Raw genomic sequence first — 15,343 nt, 5'->3', positions numbered from 1 at the left:
CCAACTGCTGGATCTCAAACAATCAAGCAAGGTCCAAGTACCCTTAAAGGACAACCGGACTGGGTATTGGCCCTGGGATTCCAGCACTTTCTGCAGGCACGGCTCTCCTGGCTTCCACTTTCCTTGCTTGTCAGAGTTGACACCTTCTCCAAAAACATGGTGTAGACTACTGGCTAAACAGAAATGCAGATAAGCCCATTAGATTTCAGTGGAGTACCCTTTAGGTTTTACCCAGGGAGGTGTTTTCTGGTCAATTATTTTAAGTAGACGTCAATAAACATTGAGATTATTTGTGCATGGGTAATAGTGGCACTGATCTTTTTCCTCCGTGGCTTCCAACTACCCAGGAAGTAAAGCCGAGTCACATAGGCGCCTTCCAGTGCTCACTACCTTGTTTAAAGTGCTTAAAAGGTGTTTGGAGCTGTCGCTCCTCCCACCCACCCCCTAAGGGCTGACAGTTCCCAAACAAGTAGAAAATGACACCTGTGGCCTCCCCCGGTGAAGCCGGCCTGTACGTTGTCCCTGAACCGTGCTCCTGGGATGCAGGGGCACCTTCGCTCTTCCTGACACCAGCCCTGCTTACATTTGTTCAAAAGTGAGATTATTTCAATAAAATCTTCCAAGTAGCCACCTTTCTGGTGCCCGCATTCTCCAGGCAGAGGCTAGAGACTATAGGATCTGTCCCCTATTTTTTTTTTTTTTAATCTTTCCACTATTAAAAGCAAGAAAGATAGAGGGGCCCCTGACTGACTCCGTCCGTAAGGCATGTGGCTCTGGATCTTGGAGTTCTGAGTTCAAGCTCCACCGTGGGCGCAGAGTTTACATTAAAATAACAATAATAATATAAATAAAAAAATAAATAAAATTAAATGCAAGATTAAAACTAGGTCTCTCACCCCACCCTAATTAAGCTGTTTTAATGGGTTTCGACTTGGGGAGGGCAGTAGCACCTGCACAGTTCCACCGAGCCACGAGCGCACCCTGACCACCCTCTTCCCATAATGGGGAAAGCAAGGAGAAGGGTGCCCTGAATCCCTGAATGTGCAAACTTGGGCATCCGGCGAGGAAGGCGCCGGAGGGCTCACCCCGGAGAGGGGGTGGGGTACAGAGTATTCCTCAGTGAGATTAAATAATGCCTTTGTCGACACCCGCGGGGCGAAAAGAGCGTTAGTGGAATAACCAGAATTATTTTGTTTCCTCCCTCTAAAAACCGAAGACGGTGCTGGACTTGGGGCTTAAAATATTCACAAGTCGCACGATTTGAATTTGCCTTGTAGTTTGCCAGCTAACCGCTCCTTTTGCCAGGGAAAATGTCCTTGGATTGAGAAGAACTCCTGATTTTTAATTATTCGTTTTACGCGAAAACGTGTTTTATTTACCCCGTGCCTTCTCTTCCAGGGTATTTTCTCTGGCACATAAAAGGAATTGTCTCAGTTAACAGAGGGCGCGGGACGGTGCAGTCGGGGACCACGCGGGAATTCCCTCCAAGAAGGCTGAGCCGCTGACACTGAGAATTTTGACTCCAGATCCGAGCTAAGTGCGCGTGAGATGGGACCGGCCCACGGGGCTTTAGAGAGACCCAGATGAAAGCACAATTTCATCTTCAATTTCCCCTAGATAACCCCCCCCCCCGGGGGGGGGCACCGGGTTCTGTCGTTTCCCGCCGGCCCCGCGCGCACCCAATCTTCCTCTGGTCTCCACTTTCCTCGTGAAAAGAATCTGGGAGGGAGGGGCGCAGCCGAAGCCAAGCAACCCGAGTGGGAAAGGTGGAGATGGGCACCAGCGGCAAGTGCCAGGATGGGGACCATGTCCTGACGGCCTCCAGCAGGCACCGGATCCCCACACACACCTCCCATCCGAGGCGCACAAACACTCGCTCCCCAGCGCGCCGCACGCCCCTCGCCCCAGGCGAACCGAGGCCCACCCCCGTAGACGCTGCGCCCTCGCTGTGAGCGCTGAGAGCGCGCGCACTCGTGGGCTTCCCACTCCTTGTGCAATGCGCCCTCTCCGTGCGCTCGGTGCCTCCCAACCCGCGTGCGTACTGACACCACCCCCGACACCCGCGGCGCTCCGCGCTGCCAGTGCTCACTGTGCCTTCCACGCTCCACGCGGACTGAGCCCCTCGCACGGCCGTGCGCAGTGCGCCCCCTTCCGCCAACCCGCGCACGCAGCGTTTCTAACCACGCGGACAGTCCCCAGCCTGCGCCCGAAAGAGGCGGGACCACGCGGCAAAGTACGTCTGAAATAAACCGATCCTGAGCCCGCACGCAGCGCTGGGAGCCCCGAGGCATTTCTGCAGAATCAAGACCTCTAGGGTCAGAGAAGCCTGACTCTTGTCCCCCTCCTGCCGCCGCTGTCCCCAAGTGTGGCCTGAAGCTCCCAAAGCCGGGTTTCGGCCCGGGGTGGGGAGGGCGGGAGAGGGGTCCCGCCACCGCCTCCCTGCCTGGCCAGGTGGGGTGCGCTCTCCATGCGGCCGCGGCAGATCTAAAGTCGGGCTTTGGCGCGCCGGGAACCTCCGATGCGGGACTGCTTCTGCCGTGGGAGTCGCCTCCTTCTCCTCCCCGAGAGAAGAGGGTGTTCCTGGACACACACCTCTCAGGAAACCCGCCTACCGCGCCGGCCTGTGCAAGAAAATAAAAAAATGAAAACATTTTCTAAGTAGTAAGAGGCTCACGACCCGGGATGGGGCGGCCTCGCGTCCCAGGCCGGGCTGGAGAGGGCCTGCTCAGCCGGCCCGCCAGCTTCTCTCTCTCTAATCAACCACAAATGAACTAGCATACCTCTTATTACAGAATTGTTTAGATTAGAGCGAAGGTTCCCCCGATATTCACTTTGCTTTGCAAATAACCCTGTTATATTAATTAAATGAAACGCGTTTGTATCCTCAAAGTACAGTAATAGCCGTATTCTGTAGTTAGCCTTTTGTTCAAGACCTGTTAGGGGAAAAAACAAATTTAAGCCCATCAGGTTTCTGCTCTTTGATGTGCAGAAATATTTATCTCTGGTGGATATTTTCTTTCGTTTTCTAAAGGAAATTTTTGGTGGATGTTTTTGAAAGGCGGCTTCAACGCAGTCGTTAATGAACTAGCTGGTTCTCAGATTTCAAGGTGGTGTGTAATTGGTATAACCACTGAGGAATTTCAGCGCATGCCGGACTGTTAAGATTCCTCCAGCTCAAAGGTTTCCAGGCATGACCCCCAGTTGGCTGGAGGCGAAAAGCGGGGCGTTGTGGGGAGCCAATAGGTAACCTCTTCCCAGAACTATGATTTTGAGGCGCTGTTTCTGTTAAGTGAGGCCAGGAGTCCTCAGGAGGAGGGCTGTGGAGACTTCAGGTGGCCGGGTCCCGGAAGGGTGGTGTTAGGTCGGTGCAGGTCACTCCTTACCCATCTCTCTCTCTCTCTTTCTCTCTGCCAAGGATTCCTTTCTGTCCCTGAGCTCTGAACTTGATGTGGGACGCTGCCTGAGCTCCAGGGGTAAATCGCCCTCCCTGAAGAACGTTGGGAGTCTGAGTGCATTGGGAAGGGCACGGAGAATGGAGAGAAATTGGGGCCAGTCGTGGGAGAAAGGGAAGGAAAATGCATAGGACAGACTACCCTCTCACCTGCAGGTAAAAGTTAGAAGAAACGGGTGGCTCTCTTTTACCCGAAACCAGTACGCCTTCTGTGGCCCCCTGTGTCCCATGCTGAGGGACTTTGCTAATCACTATAATTAATTAACCAGTGACACTGTTTTTCTTCTCTTAAATGCATCACCCTGAGGGAGGGAGAGAAGTGGGCAGCAGCTATTCCAGTCCTAGGTCAAGAGGCATTGCCGTGACCCAAGGCCTCCAGACCCCAATCTCGGGACCCAAAATTGTCCTAGGTAACTGAATCCGAAGAAAAGGACCATGCTCTTTCAGAATCCCAGAGAACTGAGTCAGCTGAGAGCAGGCCCAGGTGGGAATCCAGAAGATGGGAATTACCCCCCAAAGCCCCACTCTGGAATGCCCCCTTCTCTTGCCTCCCCACCCCAAAACCATACTAGGGCACCATGCCGAGGACCAAAGACCGGCAGGAAGAGCTCCCTGGACCCCAAGCTCAAGGGTGGCTCTGCACTCCTTACTGCATATAATCAGAGATCCTGCCCACCGAGCTGAAAGCTAACACTTTCTCCAAAGGAGTAACTTCCAGTGAAAATTTCTTAAAAACAAAACAAAACAAACAAAAAACAAGTAAACTTCTCTTTCTCTACTTGGAAATACATGAGCAGAGCCAGTTACTATCTAGACCTCTGGAGAAATGGATTCATTAAGAAATGGCTCTGGCTACCTCGAATTACTTTTCAACAATGAGCGGCGATATTGGAATTGTCCCCTGATCCTTTCCGGCAGTAGCAATGACTCCAGGAAAAGCTGGTGATACCTCCATGGGGCTTACCCAAGCAAAGGAGTGAAAAATCAGAGTACTCTTTCTGAAAGCTCAGACCCAAAACGCCTCCAAGCCATGGTAGTCATATATGTGATGCCAGAGCCAAGCCAATCTTCTGGAGTAACCATATCTTGCTAATTGTGTAGGAAAAGGCTTATAAATGGAAGGGACTCTAATTTCTCTAGTCCTGGATTTTCTGTTGCCCCGTTTTGCTCCCGCTGTTGGCATTCTCCTTAACTACCACTCAGAGAGGATGGCCACCATCTCCCCACACCGCTAGGGATGGGAGGAGTTCTCTCCCTGCCCCCACCTCCTTGGCGACAGTCTCTGACCCTCTTCTGCCACTGCTGCAGCCTCTCGCGGAGCCCATCCCCGGCAGAACATCTGCGCGTTTCCCCCTTGATCTCACTCAAAAGTCGGTTTCCGCGGGGGATGGGCCTCAGGTAGGCGCCGGGCGCGGCCTGGGCAAAAACAGTTGCGGAGCATCTGAAGCGGAAAATCCAAGCAGATGTGGGGCGGCCTGGGCCCGCCCCTTTCCTCTTGGGGCCTCAATTTCTTCCAGATCACTTTCCTAATGGAAAATTTCTAAGAGGTGGCGGGTATGTAGAGGCGTGCTGGTGCACCTCGGGGTGCGCCAAAGCGTGTGAGGCAGGACTGGCGGGGAAGGGGGGGGGGGATAGGGGGGGGTGAACAGGCCGTCCTCCCCAAGCTTGCTGATCTCAATGCGTCGGCCCCCCACTCCTTCCCACAAGCCCTCTTTCTGCCTCCATCTTCCCTTCATTCTAGATTCTGCAGGGTCCTTCCAGGCCAACAGGGAAACTGTTTTTGGGTGATGCCCCGACTTCAGGGTCTTTCGTGGCTGCTAAACTTCTCCGCGGCAGGCTCGTCTCTGTGCTCTGGGGGAGGCACTGGGAGGTAGCCCCAAAGCATAGACCTGGAAGTCCTCCCTACACAAAGAGCTCTGAGAAAGGGACATGCAGCAGGTGTCCCAACCAGCGGCCACCTCTGACGCCCTTGATCACTCTAATAAGCACGATTAATGCTTTTCCCACATTACACAGCGTCTGTGGGTGCCCCTATAGAGGTCCGAGGATTTCCTTCCGAACGCACGGGGGAGGGGATTTCACTATTCCATGCAGAAATATTTGCATGGAAATTGCAATCACTGTCCTTACCACCCAGGAAACCTCGAAGTCTGCGTCCAAGGGCTTTGGGAACTTTCGATGATGGGGGCGGAGGAGGGAGCCCAGACCCGTCCTGGCCTGGGTGTGTGTGTCTCTCTTGAATGAACGTGTTGGGGGTTTATACAGTGCCCGTTTTGGCGTCTGCTGAGGCAGACTCTAGGGTTGGAAGTGTCCCACACCCACAATTCTACTAGTCTTCAAACGCTCCCTTAATGCCACCTCTGGAACCCCGCGACTCAGACCCGTCCGGCTGTTGCGAGAGCATCGGCGATGAAGATCAGATCGTGAGATCTCAAATACTCTTTCCCGGAAAATCCGGGAAATTTGGTTTAAGAAAAGTTTCTGTTCTTCTCACTTGTTGGCTCTCTCCCACTTCCACTTAGCCATGTTTCTGCGCTCTGAGTAATCCCTTTCAAGCCTAGGAGGAATTCTCTAGGGTCCATAATTGAGGATCGGAAATCGTGGGGGTGAGGAAAGCGTTAAATCCTCCCGAAGCCAGGAAAGTGCCGGAGCACACTCACAGGCGGCCTTCGCAGCCTGCGGCGGGGCCCAGCCCGCATCCCCTTCTTCCTGGAGCCCCTTCGCCGGGTAGCCTGGAGACGACCACAGTCTGCGGACTCAGGCGCGAGATTCCGGGCAGGGAAGCGGGCCCCGCGCCCTGCGTTTGGGTACTGCGTACCCTCACCTCTCGCGCGCCGTCCAGACCCTTCTGAACGCACCGCTGGAAGCAGGAAAGTCTGCTAGATCCAAAACCCCAAGGGAAAGCGCTGCGCTCCGCATGGGGGCGGGGGGGGGGGTGCCACCAACTCCGAAACTCGCGCTGCTTGGGGATTTCGGAGCGCCAGGCCCGGGAGCCAAGGCCACCTCCGTGGGTTCCGCCGGGCGCGGGGCTGCCGGCTCGTGGTTAAGCCGGAGTCTGCGCACACGGTCTCGCCCACCGAGGGAGCTAAGACGCCTTCAAAGGGATCCCCGAAAGGCCAGGAGCGCCCGCAGCAGAATTGGTGGTCCATTTCTCGGCCCCCACGGCGTGAGGGAGGGAGGCGGGTCCCGGGTCAGTGCGAGCGAGGAACAGCAGGCTCCCACCCGGCTGGGAGCGGGAGACGGGGCCGCTGAAACGGAGATCCCAGAGCGGAGCACCGCGGCCCCGCTTCTCTCCTCCTCCCCGAGCCAACCTCAAAATCCGGCGCGCCACAGTCGTACAGTCTGTGCCACTCGGCCGAGGTACCCGCAAGACCCCGTGCCCTGAGTCCATCACAGCTGCCCTCTGACCCCACGCTCGGAGGAAGCCAGCGTCCTCCTAGCGCGCGGGTCCGCACCGTGGCCGTAGTTTCCAGCTGCTACGAGGGTGAGAGTCGGTGCGACCGTCGGGGATTGGAGGAGAGCCGTCCCGGGGGCGGCGTGACAGTGGGTACGAGGACCCGCGGCCCAGTGTGGCCGGAGGGCCGGAGGACCGAGGGAAAAGCACCAAGACGCCCTACGGCTGTGTCCCCAAGTGCGCCTCCCTACTCCAACTGCCTCCTGGCCCACCTTCTCGGGTCCTACCAATGCTCACTGCATTACTCCCGCTCGGCCACCCCCGGCCCTGAAGAACCCGCCCCAGCCGCGATTCCCCGCAATTTTGGCAGCACCGAGACGGCTGCGGGAGAGCGGACGGTTGGGCCGTGTGCCCGCCAACGCCCTGGGCGAGGCCTGGTCTCTAGGCTTGGCTCCCCTGCCCCGTCCCTTCGCCCGGCCCGCGTATCCCCGCGGCCTGCAGCCCCTCCGCGAAGGCGCCGATCTTCTTCGGCTCCGCTGCTTCGAGGTGGGAAAGGGCCGGAGGGGCAGAAGGGGCAGAGGCTCTCTCCCGCCCTTTCCTGAGGGAGGGGGTCTTCCCTTCGGGCCTCCCCCCTTTCTGCCCTCGGACCTGCAGAGTGGGGAAGGAAGGGCGCGGGACCCGCGCGAGGCTCGGAGGACTGAGTCCTCCCCGGGACGGCACAGGCCGGCGGGTCAAGCCGCCTCCCTTCGGCCGCGCGCGCCCAGGACTTGTCCGGGAGCCACCGGAGGCTTGGGCACCCCTCCCTCCCTTCCGTCCCTCCTCCGCTCCTCCCCACCGCCCGTCCTAGCGCCCAGGTCCCGCGAACCGCTGGCGGGAGCCGGTGCCCAGGGCGCGCCGGGTGCACTTACCGAGACTTCCTCGAGGCCGGGAGCGCGCGGGCCTCTCCTGGGAGAGTCCCTGGAGGCCGCGACGCGGAGGCGCGCCTGTGACTCCCCGGCCGCCGCAGGGTCGGGAGGCGAGATTCGCCGCCCCCGCCCCCGCCACGGTCCCTCCCCCCCCTCCGCCCCCCCCTCCCTGGGCCGCCGCGGCCGAGTGCTCCGCCCGAAGGCGGGTCCGCCATAAACAAACGCGGCTCGGTCGCACGTGGACCGCGGAGCTGCTGCGACTCGCGACAGATCGCGGGCTTCGGGCGCCGCGTCTCCGGGCAAAGGGAACCGCCAGGGAGGGCAGGAGAGCGCGCCGGGGCCCGGCCCCAGCCGCCTCCGCCCCAGCTCCCCTCCGCTCCCCTCCGCTCCATGGCTCCGCGGTCGCCGCCGCCGCCCGTGCCGCCCTCCAGCCCGCAGGGGCCTCGCGGCAGCGGGTACGAACACTCGGTCAAGGACTAAGCGGCACCGCTGCCTCCTCGCTGGCTCCTCTCCGCTTCCTAAGGAAAGCCGAGACGCGGGAGCCGGGAGGCAGAAGGGAAGAGGGAGCAGAAGCGAGCGGAAAGTCGGGCTCTGGGCACCGCGGGACCGCACAGCCCGGAGGAGGCTGCGCCCGGGGCGGCGGGCAGAGCGCGCCGCGGCGCCGCCGGGTTGCGCCGAGCTCCGGTGCCCGGCGGCTGCGGAAAAGCTACTCGGTGCCTCGGGCCTCCCCGCGCACCTGCCCCGGGCGGTGCCCCCGACTCACTTGGCCCCCGGAGTTCCCTTCCCCATCCCCGCCGCTGCAGCCGGAGCGGGGCTCCGCGGGCCTGGAGCACAGCCGGGTCTAATATGCCCGGAGCCGAGGCGCGATGAAGGAGAAGTCCAAGAATGCGGCCAAGACCAGGAGGGAGAAGGAAAATGGCGAGTTTTATGAGCTGGCCAAGCTGCTCCCGCTGCCGTCGGCCATCACCTCGCAGCTGGACAAGGCGTCTATCATCCGACTCACCACCAGCTACTTGAAGATGCGGGCCGTCTTCCCCGAAGGTGAGGCCGCAGGTGGGCGGCCGAGAGCCTCGGCCCAAGCGGGGAGCTGGAGCTGGATTGAAGCTCCAGTACAGGAGAGTCTTGGGGAGGCCGCGCCGGGAGCTTGGCTCCTGTTAGAGAGAGGAGCCAGGGTCTTGGCGCCGTGGGGACTAGCCCGTCTTCTGGCCCAAGTGTGGACCCAGCGAATCAGGAATTGTTTTGTGCTCATGCTGCGCCCTTCTGGTTTCCCTCCCTCTTTTCTTTTCTCTTGTTTCTTTTCTCTTTCCTTTGCTTTCCTTTTCTTTTTCTTTCTTCATTTCTTTGACTCCCCCCTTTTATTTCTTCCTTCTTTCATTCCTATCTTTTTTCCTGCAGAAGGGACGCATGTGCCCCCCAGCCAGAGGTGAGACGGGCTTGCTGCTCCTGGCCTGGGAGGGAGTGGAGTGCATGAGGAGGCCCAGGCCCTGAAGGCCCTTTGGGGCTCGGGCCTCAGATTTGGGCCTCTCCTCCAGACTCTTCTTTGATCCCTTGGGGCTGGGCGGGGCAGGTTAGGATAGAAGAGACCGAAAGTAGGTGAGCCTAAACCTTGCCGGAGAAAGGACTAGGACGAAAATGGCAGGCGGGCGGGCCAGAGCACAGTCTTCTTTTCCTGATCGGAATTATAAACCAGAGGGGCAGGTGCCACGGGGAGCAAAGGTCACCAGGATCTATGGGGTCCCGCACACTGCGGTGGTAAGTAATGGCGTGCTGGCCAGTACTCCCTGCTTAGCACATGGCCTTTGGGGAACCTCGGCTGCCAGGCTGGGCACTTCCGAGCAATGGGGCTGGGGACCGCAGCACTCCCTTTGGTGTCCGGGTGTTTCTGAACTGATCACCTTTCAGCCTGGCCGCAGTGGTCGCAGCCTGGCCCGTGAGATTCTGACACTCAGGCTGGGGCTGGGACGCTGTGAGTGGAGGCCTGCTGGGCACTCGGAGGCTTCTGGGCCGCAGAGCCACTGGAGCCCGTGGAGCTCCACAAGCCGGTGGGGGAGTGGAAACAAGTTCATCTGCAGGACGCCAGGCAGCGGTTACACCGTAGAAACAGTGTCCTTTGGATGCAGGGTGCCTCCATTAAGGCGGTGCCTGGTCAGGCCATCGACCAGAAGTCAGTACGCTTGACCTTTGCGTTGGTTGCTTCTTAAGCCTGTTAGAAGTAATTGGCTCCGGGTTGGAGCTGCGTTTCACACTGCCTCTCCTGGGTGGAGCTCAAAGGGCCAGTTATGCTGCTTGACCTGCAGCCCTGCATCTCAGCTGGCCAGAGAATTTAGGGGGGCCCCCTCCCAGAAGCAACTGGTAGCCTGGCTTAGCCTTTGCCTCCCAGCTGGGCCATGCGGCCTCCAGCTCATTCCTCTCTGGTGCAGGAGCCTCTGACCTGAACCTCCACCCCAGCCCCACACCCCTTCTTTCCTCTTCCAACCCCAGTATAAAGCCCTGTCCCACTCCAGCCCCTCCTACTGGAAGTTACCAAGCTGATGGTCACTATTAGTGTGCCCAAGGGTGACCCCTTTACCAGCGAAGTAGACAATTAAAATTAGAAGAGAATTGGCTTTTATGAGAGCTGAGTCTCCTTCCCAGTCAAGAAGGAGTGGTGGTGAGCCGGGTTTTGTTTTTCTTTCTTTCTTTTAAAATTTTATCTATTTTCTCCCCTCTCCCCAAAGTGAGTTGTTTCTTAATTTGCATGCCTGCAGGCAGGTGGGGAACCAGGACAGGACCCGGGCCTCCTCTCACGTCCCCACTGGAAATAATCACATTAGAAGCCAGAATTGGGATATTAAATGATTTGTTACCAGTGATTTCCAGTAAGCCAGAAATTAGAAAGGAAGGCCTGAGGAAAGAGGGCTAATTGTAAGCCATTTATTGTTTAGAGAATTTCCAGGAAAACCTGCTAAAAATTGGGAAGTGTTGGGTATAGGGCAGGTTTTTAAAATTGGAGCTGGGTGTCCTAACTCCAAGAAGTGAGTCTCCAAAGACTTTGAGCCCAGAATTACTTGGCCCTGCGCCCTTTGCAGGGGTGGGCTTGCAGAGATGGGCTTGCAGAGGTGGTCCAGGATTTGATCACAAGGCCCTTGTGCTTTGTTGGGTTGTGGTCTGGTTGAGGAGCGGCCTGTATGCCTCCTGGGGGTGACTATCCCTGTTGGAACTCAGGGTGGAGTAGGGGGCCCAGGACTCCTCGTTTCATTCAGAGGCCTCTGGGACCTGCAGCTCTGGGTGGCGGCACTGCTCCCCTCCAGTCTGTCTGGGGCCGAGAGTTGGAAAGCTGGGTGCCTAGGTGGAGAAAGAGGCGTTTAGAGAGACCTCAATTATGCAAAGCAACTGGCTCACCATTCCGGTAGCTCCGCGAAGGGCGGCGCGCGGAAGCCGCGCTGTAATTGATTTAGCCTCTGGTCTGGAGCCTGGGTGTGCGCGGGGGGAATGGAATAGGGCCTGGGGGAGCCGCGGGGATCCGGGCGTCAGCATCGGGGAGGTTTAGGGCCAACGCAGGCTGGCGCGGCGGTGGGACCTCCCGGATCTCCTCCGACTCTCGGCTGCGGACTGAGAAATGCGGAGTGAAACGCACATCTGGAGCTTGGTCTTGCTGATCCACAGCCACGGAGGAAGAGGGATGCGCGGGTGAAGAAGGGTCTAGAGGCCAAGTTAGGACTTCGGAGGCCAGGAAATGAGTAGCACAGTCGGAAGGAACCACAGCATCGCGAACTAAGCCTCCGGCCCAGAGGAAATTGAGGCCAGAGAAGGATAGGCTTTTTTCAGGGTCCCACAGCAAGGGCGAGAGCAGGTGATCACTGCGCGAGGAGGCCACTGGCCATGGCTCCTTTCATCCTGAGACCATCTGGGCCAGAGGAAAGATAGAGGAGCTCGGAGGAGTCCCACACGGGCAGAAAGAGGCCAAGGTGGACACTCCCCATGGAGGTCAGACTGCAAGCTTGGGGTGGCTGACAAATTACACAGTCTGTTCAAGGTTCTGCGCCGTTAAGCTGCCCCACCCAGACCTCCCGCTCCGTGTCTGCAAAATGGGCCCATTAAGAACTCCATGCCTGTGCAAGTTTCCTGGAAATAAGTGTGAGGAACCAGGCAGAGAAGGTGCAAATCGAAGGCGTTCTTACTCCACTCACTTTGTCCTGGGAGTGCACGCTGTTTCCGGAGCCAGCATGGCCTAGAAGGCAGGGCGTCCCGTCTCTGTGCACCTCTGGGACTCACCGTGTACAGTTGGAAGGCTGCTATTTTCTGCTCCCCTTAATAGCTAAAAAATGGGAGGTAGACAGGGAAGAGGACAGGCTGGCTTTGGAAGTGTACTCAGAATTGAAACCTCAGTGCGTTCACTGGTGGCTGGGAAGGGCTGCGGCACTCAGGGCTCAGGGAAGGGTGGGGGGTGGGGGGCACGATTTACCTCCTGCCCTCTTTGCGCTGTGGCCTTCCCTTCAGGAGAGGGGGCTCTTTGGAAGCACAGAGGCACCCGGTGGGAGGGCGCTGCTGCTCTCTGGCCATAACTGCATGGTGATGGGCTGAGCAGGATGCAGGACGAGTTTCTCCCTCAGGGGATGTACTCGGGCCGCAGGACTTGGAGTCAGAGCCCCAAGAACTCCAAGGCCCATCCGGTTGCTTAGGCTTCTTCCTAGGAGCCAGGACTCTGGATTCGGATTTGACCCCCAGCAGTGGGGTAGGGGGTGGTGTCCCTTTTGGACCCCTGCACGCAGACAGCGGACGGGAGGGACTGGCCTGTGGTCTGAGCTGAGGAATGGAGCTGGAAACTGAGGCTAACCACCCCCCCAGAACACAGCCCCTCCCCCTCCTTTCCCAGACCTGAAAACTCCGGACAGGTGGGGAGGGAGGGAGAACAGGGGAAGGGAGTGCCACACTGTCAGGCTCACACAAAAATAATGGGGGTTGAGGCCGGAATCATTCCAGCGGTGGAATTCGTCTGGGTTTAGAGTCAAGCAGACAGCTAGAAATTGTTGTCCCGAATGGAAACGCTTTGATTTAGAGGGTTCGGTGAGAAGAAAACCGCCCTCAACCTAAACAGATCCGAGCCCTTTCTCTACGGAAGCCCCAAATCATGTAGATTTTAAAAAGAAAACAAGCGAACTTATTTTTTTTTTTTTTTTAATAATGTGGCGCTTGACAGCCACATTGGGAGACCTGCCAGCCCCCGAGCAGGAAGCTGTGAGCTGTGGGCAGCGGCGAAGGGAACTCCGGGGTACGGGGTTGGGGGGGGCCCCGGCCATTGGAGGCGGGAACCAGAGCGCGCTAGAGCCCCGGATTCAGCCGCGGGCGGCCAGAACCCGGGCCGCGGCCGGGGCGCTCGGAGGCGCGGGCGGAAAGCCGCTCGGGGCGGCGCCGGGCCCCCGCGCTCCTCCGTGCGGGCCGCGGCCGGGCCTCCGTCCCAGCCCCCGAGGACTGGGCGTTAGGCGCTGGGGGCCCCGGCCTTGCGTCTGTTGTCTGAGCACGTACTCTGGCCGGCGGCCGGGCCGGGCCGGGCTGGAAGCCCCCTCCCTTCCCCGCCCCGCGGGCCCGGCGAGGCCTTCTTGGGGCGTCCCCAGGACCCCGCTTCACACCCCGCTCCGGGCCCGCCGTGCGCCGTGGGTTTGGGAAAAGGCCCAAAGGCCGGGCTTCTCGGGGACCCCGGGCAGAACGAAGCATTCCGAGGCCCGACGCAGAAGTGCTCGGAGGAGCCCCAGAACCGTGACCGTGTACGGGGCCCTGCAGTCGGGCAAGGAAGGGGCGCCAGCTACGGGCTCCCCCGGGGTGGGAGGCGGCAGCACGGCCCCCGGCTCCCGCGTTACAACCTCGCCCGGGCGCGCCATGCCCCGTAGCCCCGGGCCGAGCCCCTGAGCCGGCCGCCCCGCGGCTGGTAATGCTCCGGAAACAGGGTTACAAACACCCGCGGGGCGGCCGGCAACCCACGCCCGCGCCCTGGCCCCGGCGTGGGGGGGGGGGTCGCGGTAGAGAAGCCGAGCAGCCGCCCGTAGTCCCCGCCTCAGCCCTGCGCGCACCCTTCTCGACTTTGGAGTAGTCTGCGGTCAGCCGCTGTGACCTTGTGTCCTCAGACGGCCCACGATTGTCAAGAGGCCACACTCCCCGATAACACGCTTCCTTCCCCCGCAAGGGCCTAGTAACTTGGGGGACGGGAGGAGGAGGGGCGGGCCGGAGGCAGGAAGGAGTGCGGAGGCCAGAGAAGGCGGGCCCAATGTGGTGGCCGCACCGCCGCCTTCCAGGGGACCCAGCGCTTTGCTCAGCACCCTCCGGTTTCGTGCGTTTAATCCTACAATATCCTCCCTCACTTTAGAGTGGAGAAATCAATGTTAGAGGTCAGGGCACTTGCTGGAGATCAGACCAGCCAGAATGGCCCAGCCGGGGAGTGGGGGCAGAAGGGAGTGAGATACCCCTGTGTCCCCTGGGGGCTCCAGAAATGTCCTTCCTGGATTTTGGATTTTTCTCAATCTCAGATCCAATTTTTTCATGGACGGGTGGTGGCAGGGTTAGAAGATCCCCTATTAACCACCTTTAGTTTTCACAAGAGCCCTCTGAGGAGTGTTCTTGTCACCATGTCAGATCCCCAAGGCTGCATTCCAGAAACCGCTGTCCATCTCGGGAGTTCTTATCAAATCCCAGACCCTTTCTCTGGGGCTGGACAGCAGGTACGCAACAGCTGTTTGTTGACTGACTAACTGAGCACCCAGCGAGGAAGGACCACATTTAGACAGTTTCGGTGACGGGAGAGCCTGGTAAAGTTGAAACCAGTCAGCCAAGTAGCTAAGTTTGCATGCTAAGGTGTGGGTACCCACAAATGGGGGAAAGAGGACTCCTGGCTCCTCTTCTCTTTTGACCCAGTGGCTGACCTCCTCCCCCAGGACCTGGCCATCTAGATTCCCAGTAGCAGGGAGTCCCCAGTGGATTTCCCTGCTGACACATGTAGGGCAACTGGGATAGCAAACCTTTGGTAGGGGAACGCAGGCCAGGTTTGGGCAGGTTTGCGCCCCCCACAGTAAGTGGAGGGTGGGCACTCCCAGGATCTGGTGAGGCCACAAATGAGCTTGGAAGAGCTTAGCTCAGTCTTACCTGTCTCTCATTTCTCAAACAAATAAAGCCCTTTGTTAAGCCCAGATATGGGTCCCATGCCCAGCGCCTCACTTTTGGGAGAATATCTATGGCTTTACAAGTACCAAGACCGATTTTTGGTTCTAGTTACAAACCTTACCTTATTTTGTCTCTGCGTTCAGCCCAAAGTAGATTTTTATGGACGGAGTGTAAAGGTCTCACCCACATAGGTTTCTAACACAAGTGCTGACAGCACCTTGCCTGGGCTGAGATGGCTCGGGGACCAGATCCTTGAGGGGAAACCTAGCTGTGACCGCCGCCACCTCAGGCTAGGTCCAGAAGGGGGATTCAGACCAAAGATTTACTGGCAAAGCAGAGGTCCCAGGACATTATAGGAAAAATTACAATGATATAAGAGAACAGGCTCTCTTGAAGTATCCAGGTATTTGATTTATATGAAAAACTGTCCTGTGTACTCAGTGCAATTTTGCACGTAAGGCC

The 15,343-nt window shown here is 58.5% G+C and overlaps 1 protein-coding gene and 1 long non-coding RNA gene across 2 annotated transcripts in view; one reads left to right on the top strand and one right to left on the bottom strand.

Moving 5' to 3' along the window:
* Positions 1-7,916: 7,916 nt before the first annotated feature.
* The window catches only part of SIM2 (SIM bHLH transcription factor 2), a 53,911-nt gene continuing 46,484 nt past the window's right edge, over positions 7,917-15,343 (top strand). The window contains exon 1 of the mRNA XM_082722776.1: positions 7,917-8,791. Coding sequence (XP_082578902.1) covers positions 8,617-8,791 — 175 coding nt within the window. The 5' untranslated portion in view covers positions 7,917-8,616. The remainder of the gene's footprint in view (positions 8,792-15,343) is intronic.
* LOC309860584 lies at positions 10,709-13,885 on the bottom strand. Its single transcript, XR_014309460.1, has 3 exons — positions 13,798-13,885; positions 11,920-12,047; positions 10,709-11,074 (listed from the first exon to the last, which is right to left on the bottom strand). It is a non-coding gene; the product is annotated as an uncharacterized lncRNA (long non-coding RNA).

The sequence above is a fragment of the Mustela nivalis genome (assembly GCF_964662115.1).
Source record: "Mustela nivalis genome assembly, chromosome: 1".
In the NCBI taxonomy this organism is placed as follows: domain Eukaryota; kingdom Metazoa; phylum Chordata; class Mammalia; order Carnivora; family Mustelidae; genus Mustela; species Mustela nivalis.
Note: the sequence above shows the minus strand (reverse complement) of the source record. Positions and strands in the feature narration are given on the sequence as shown.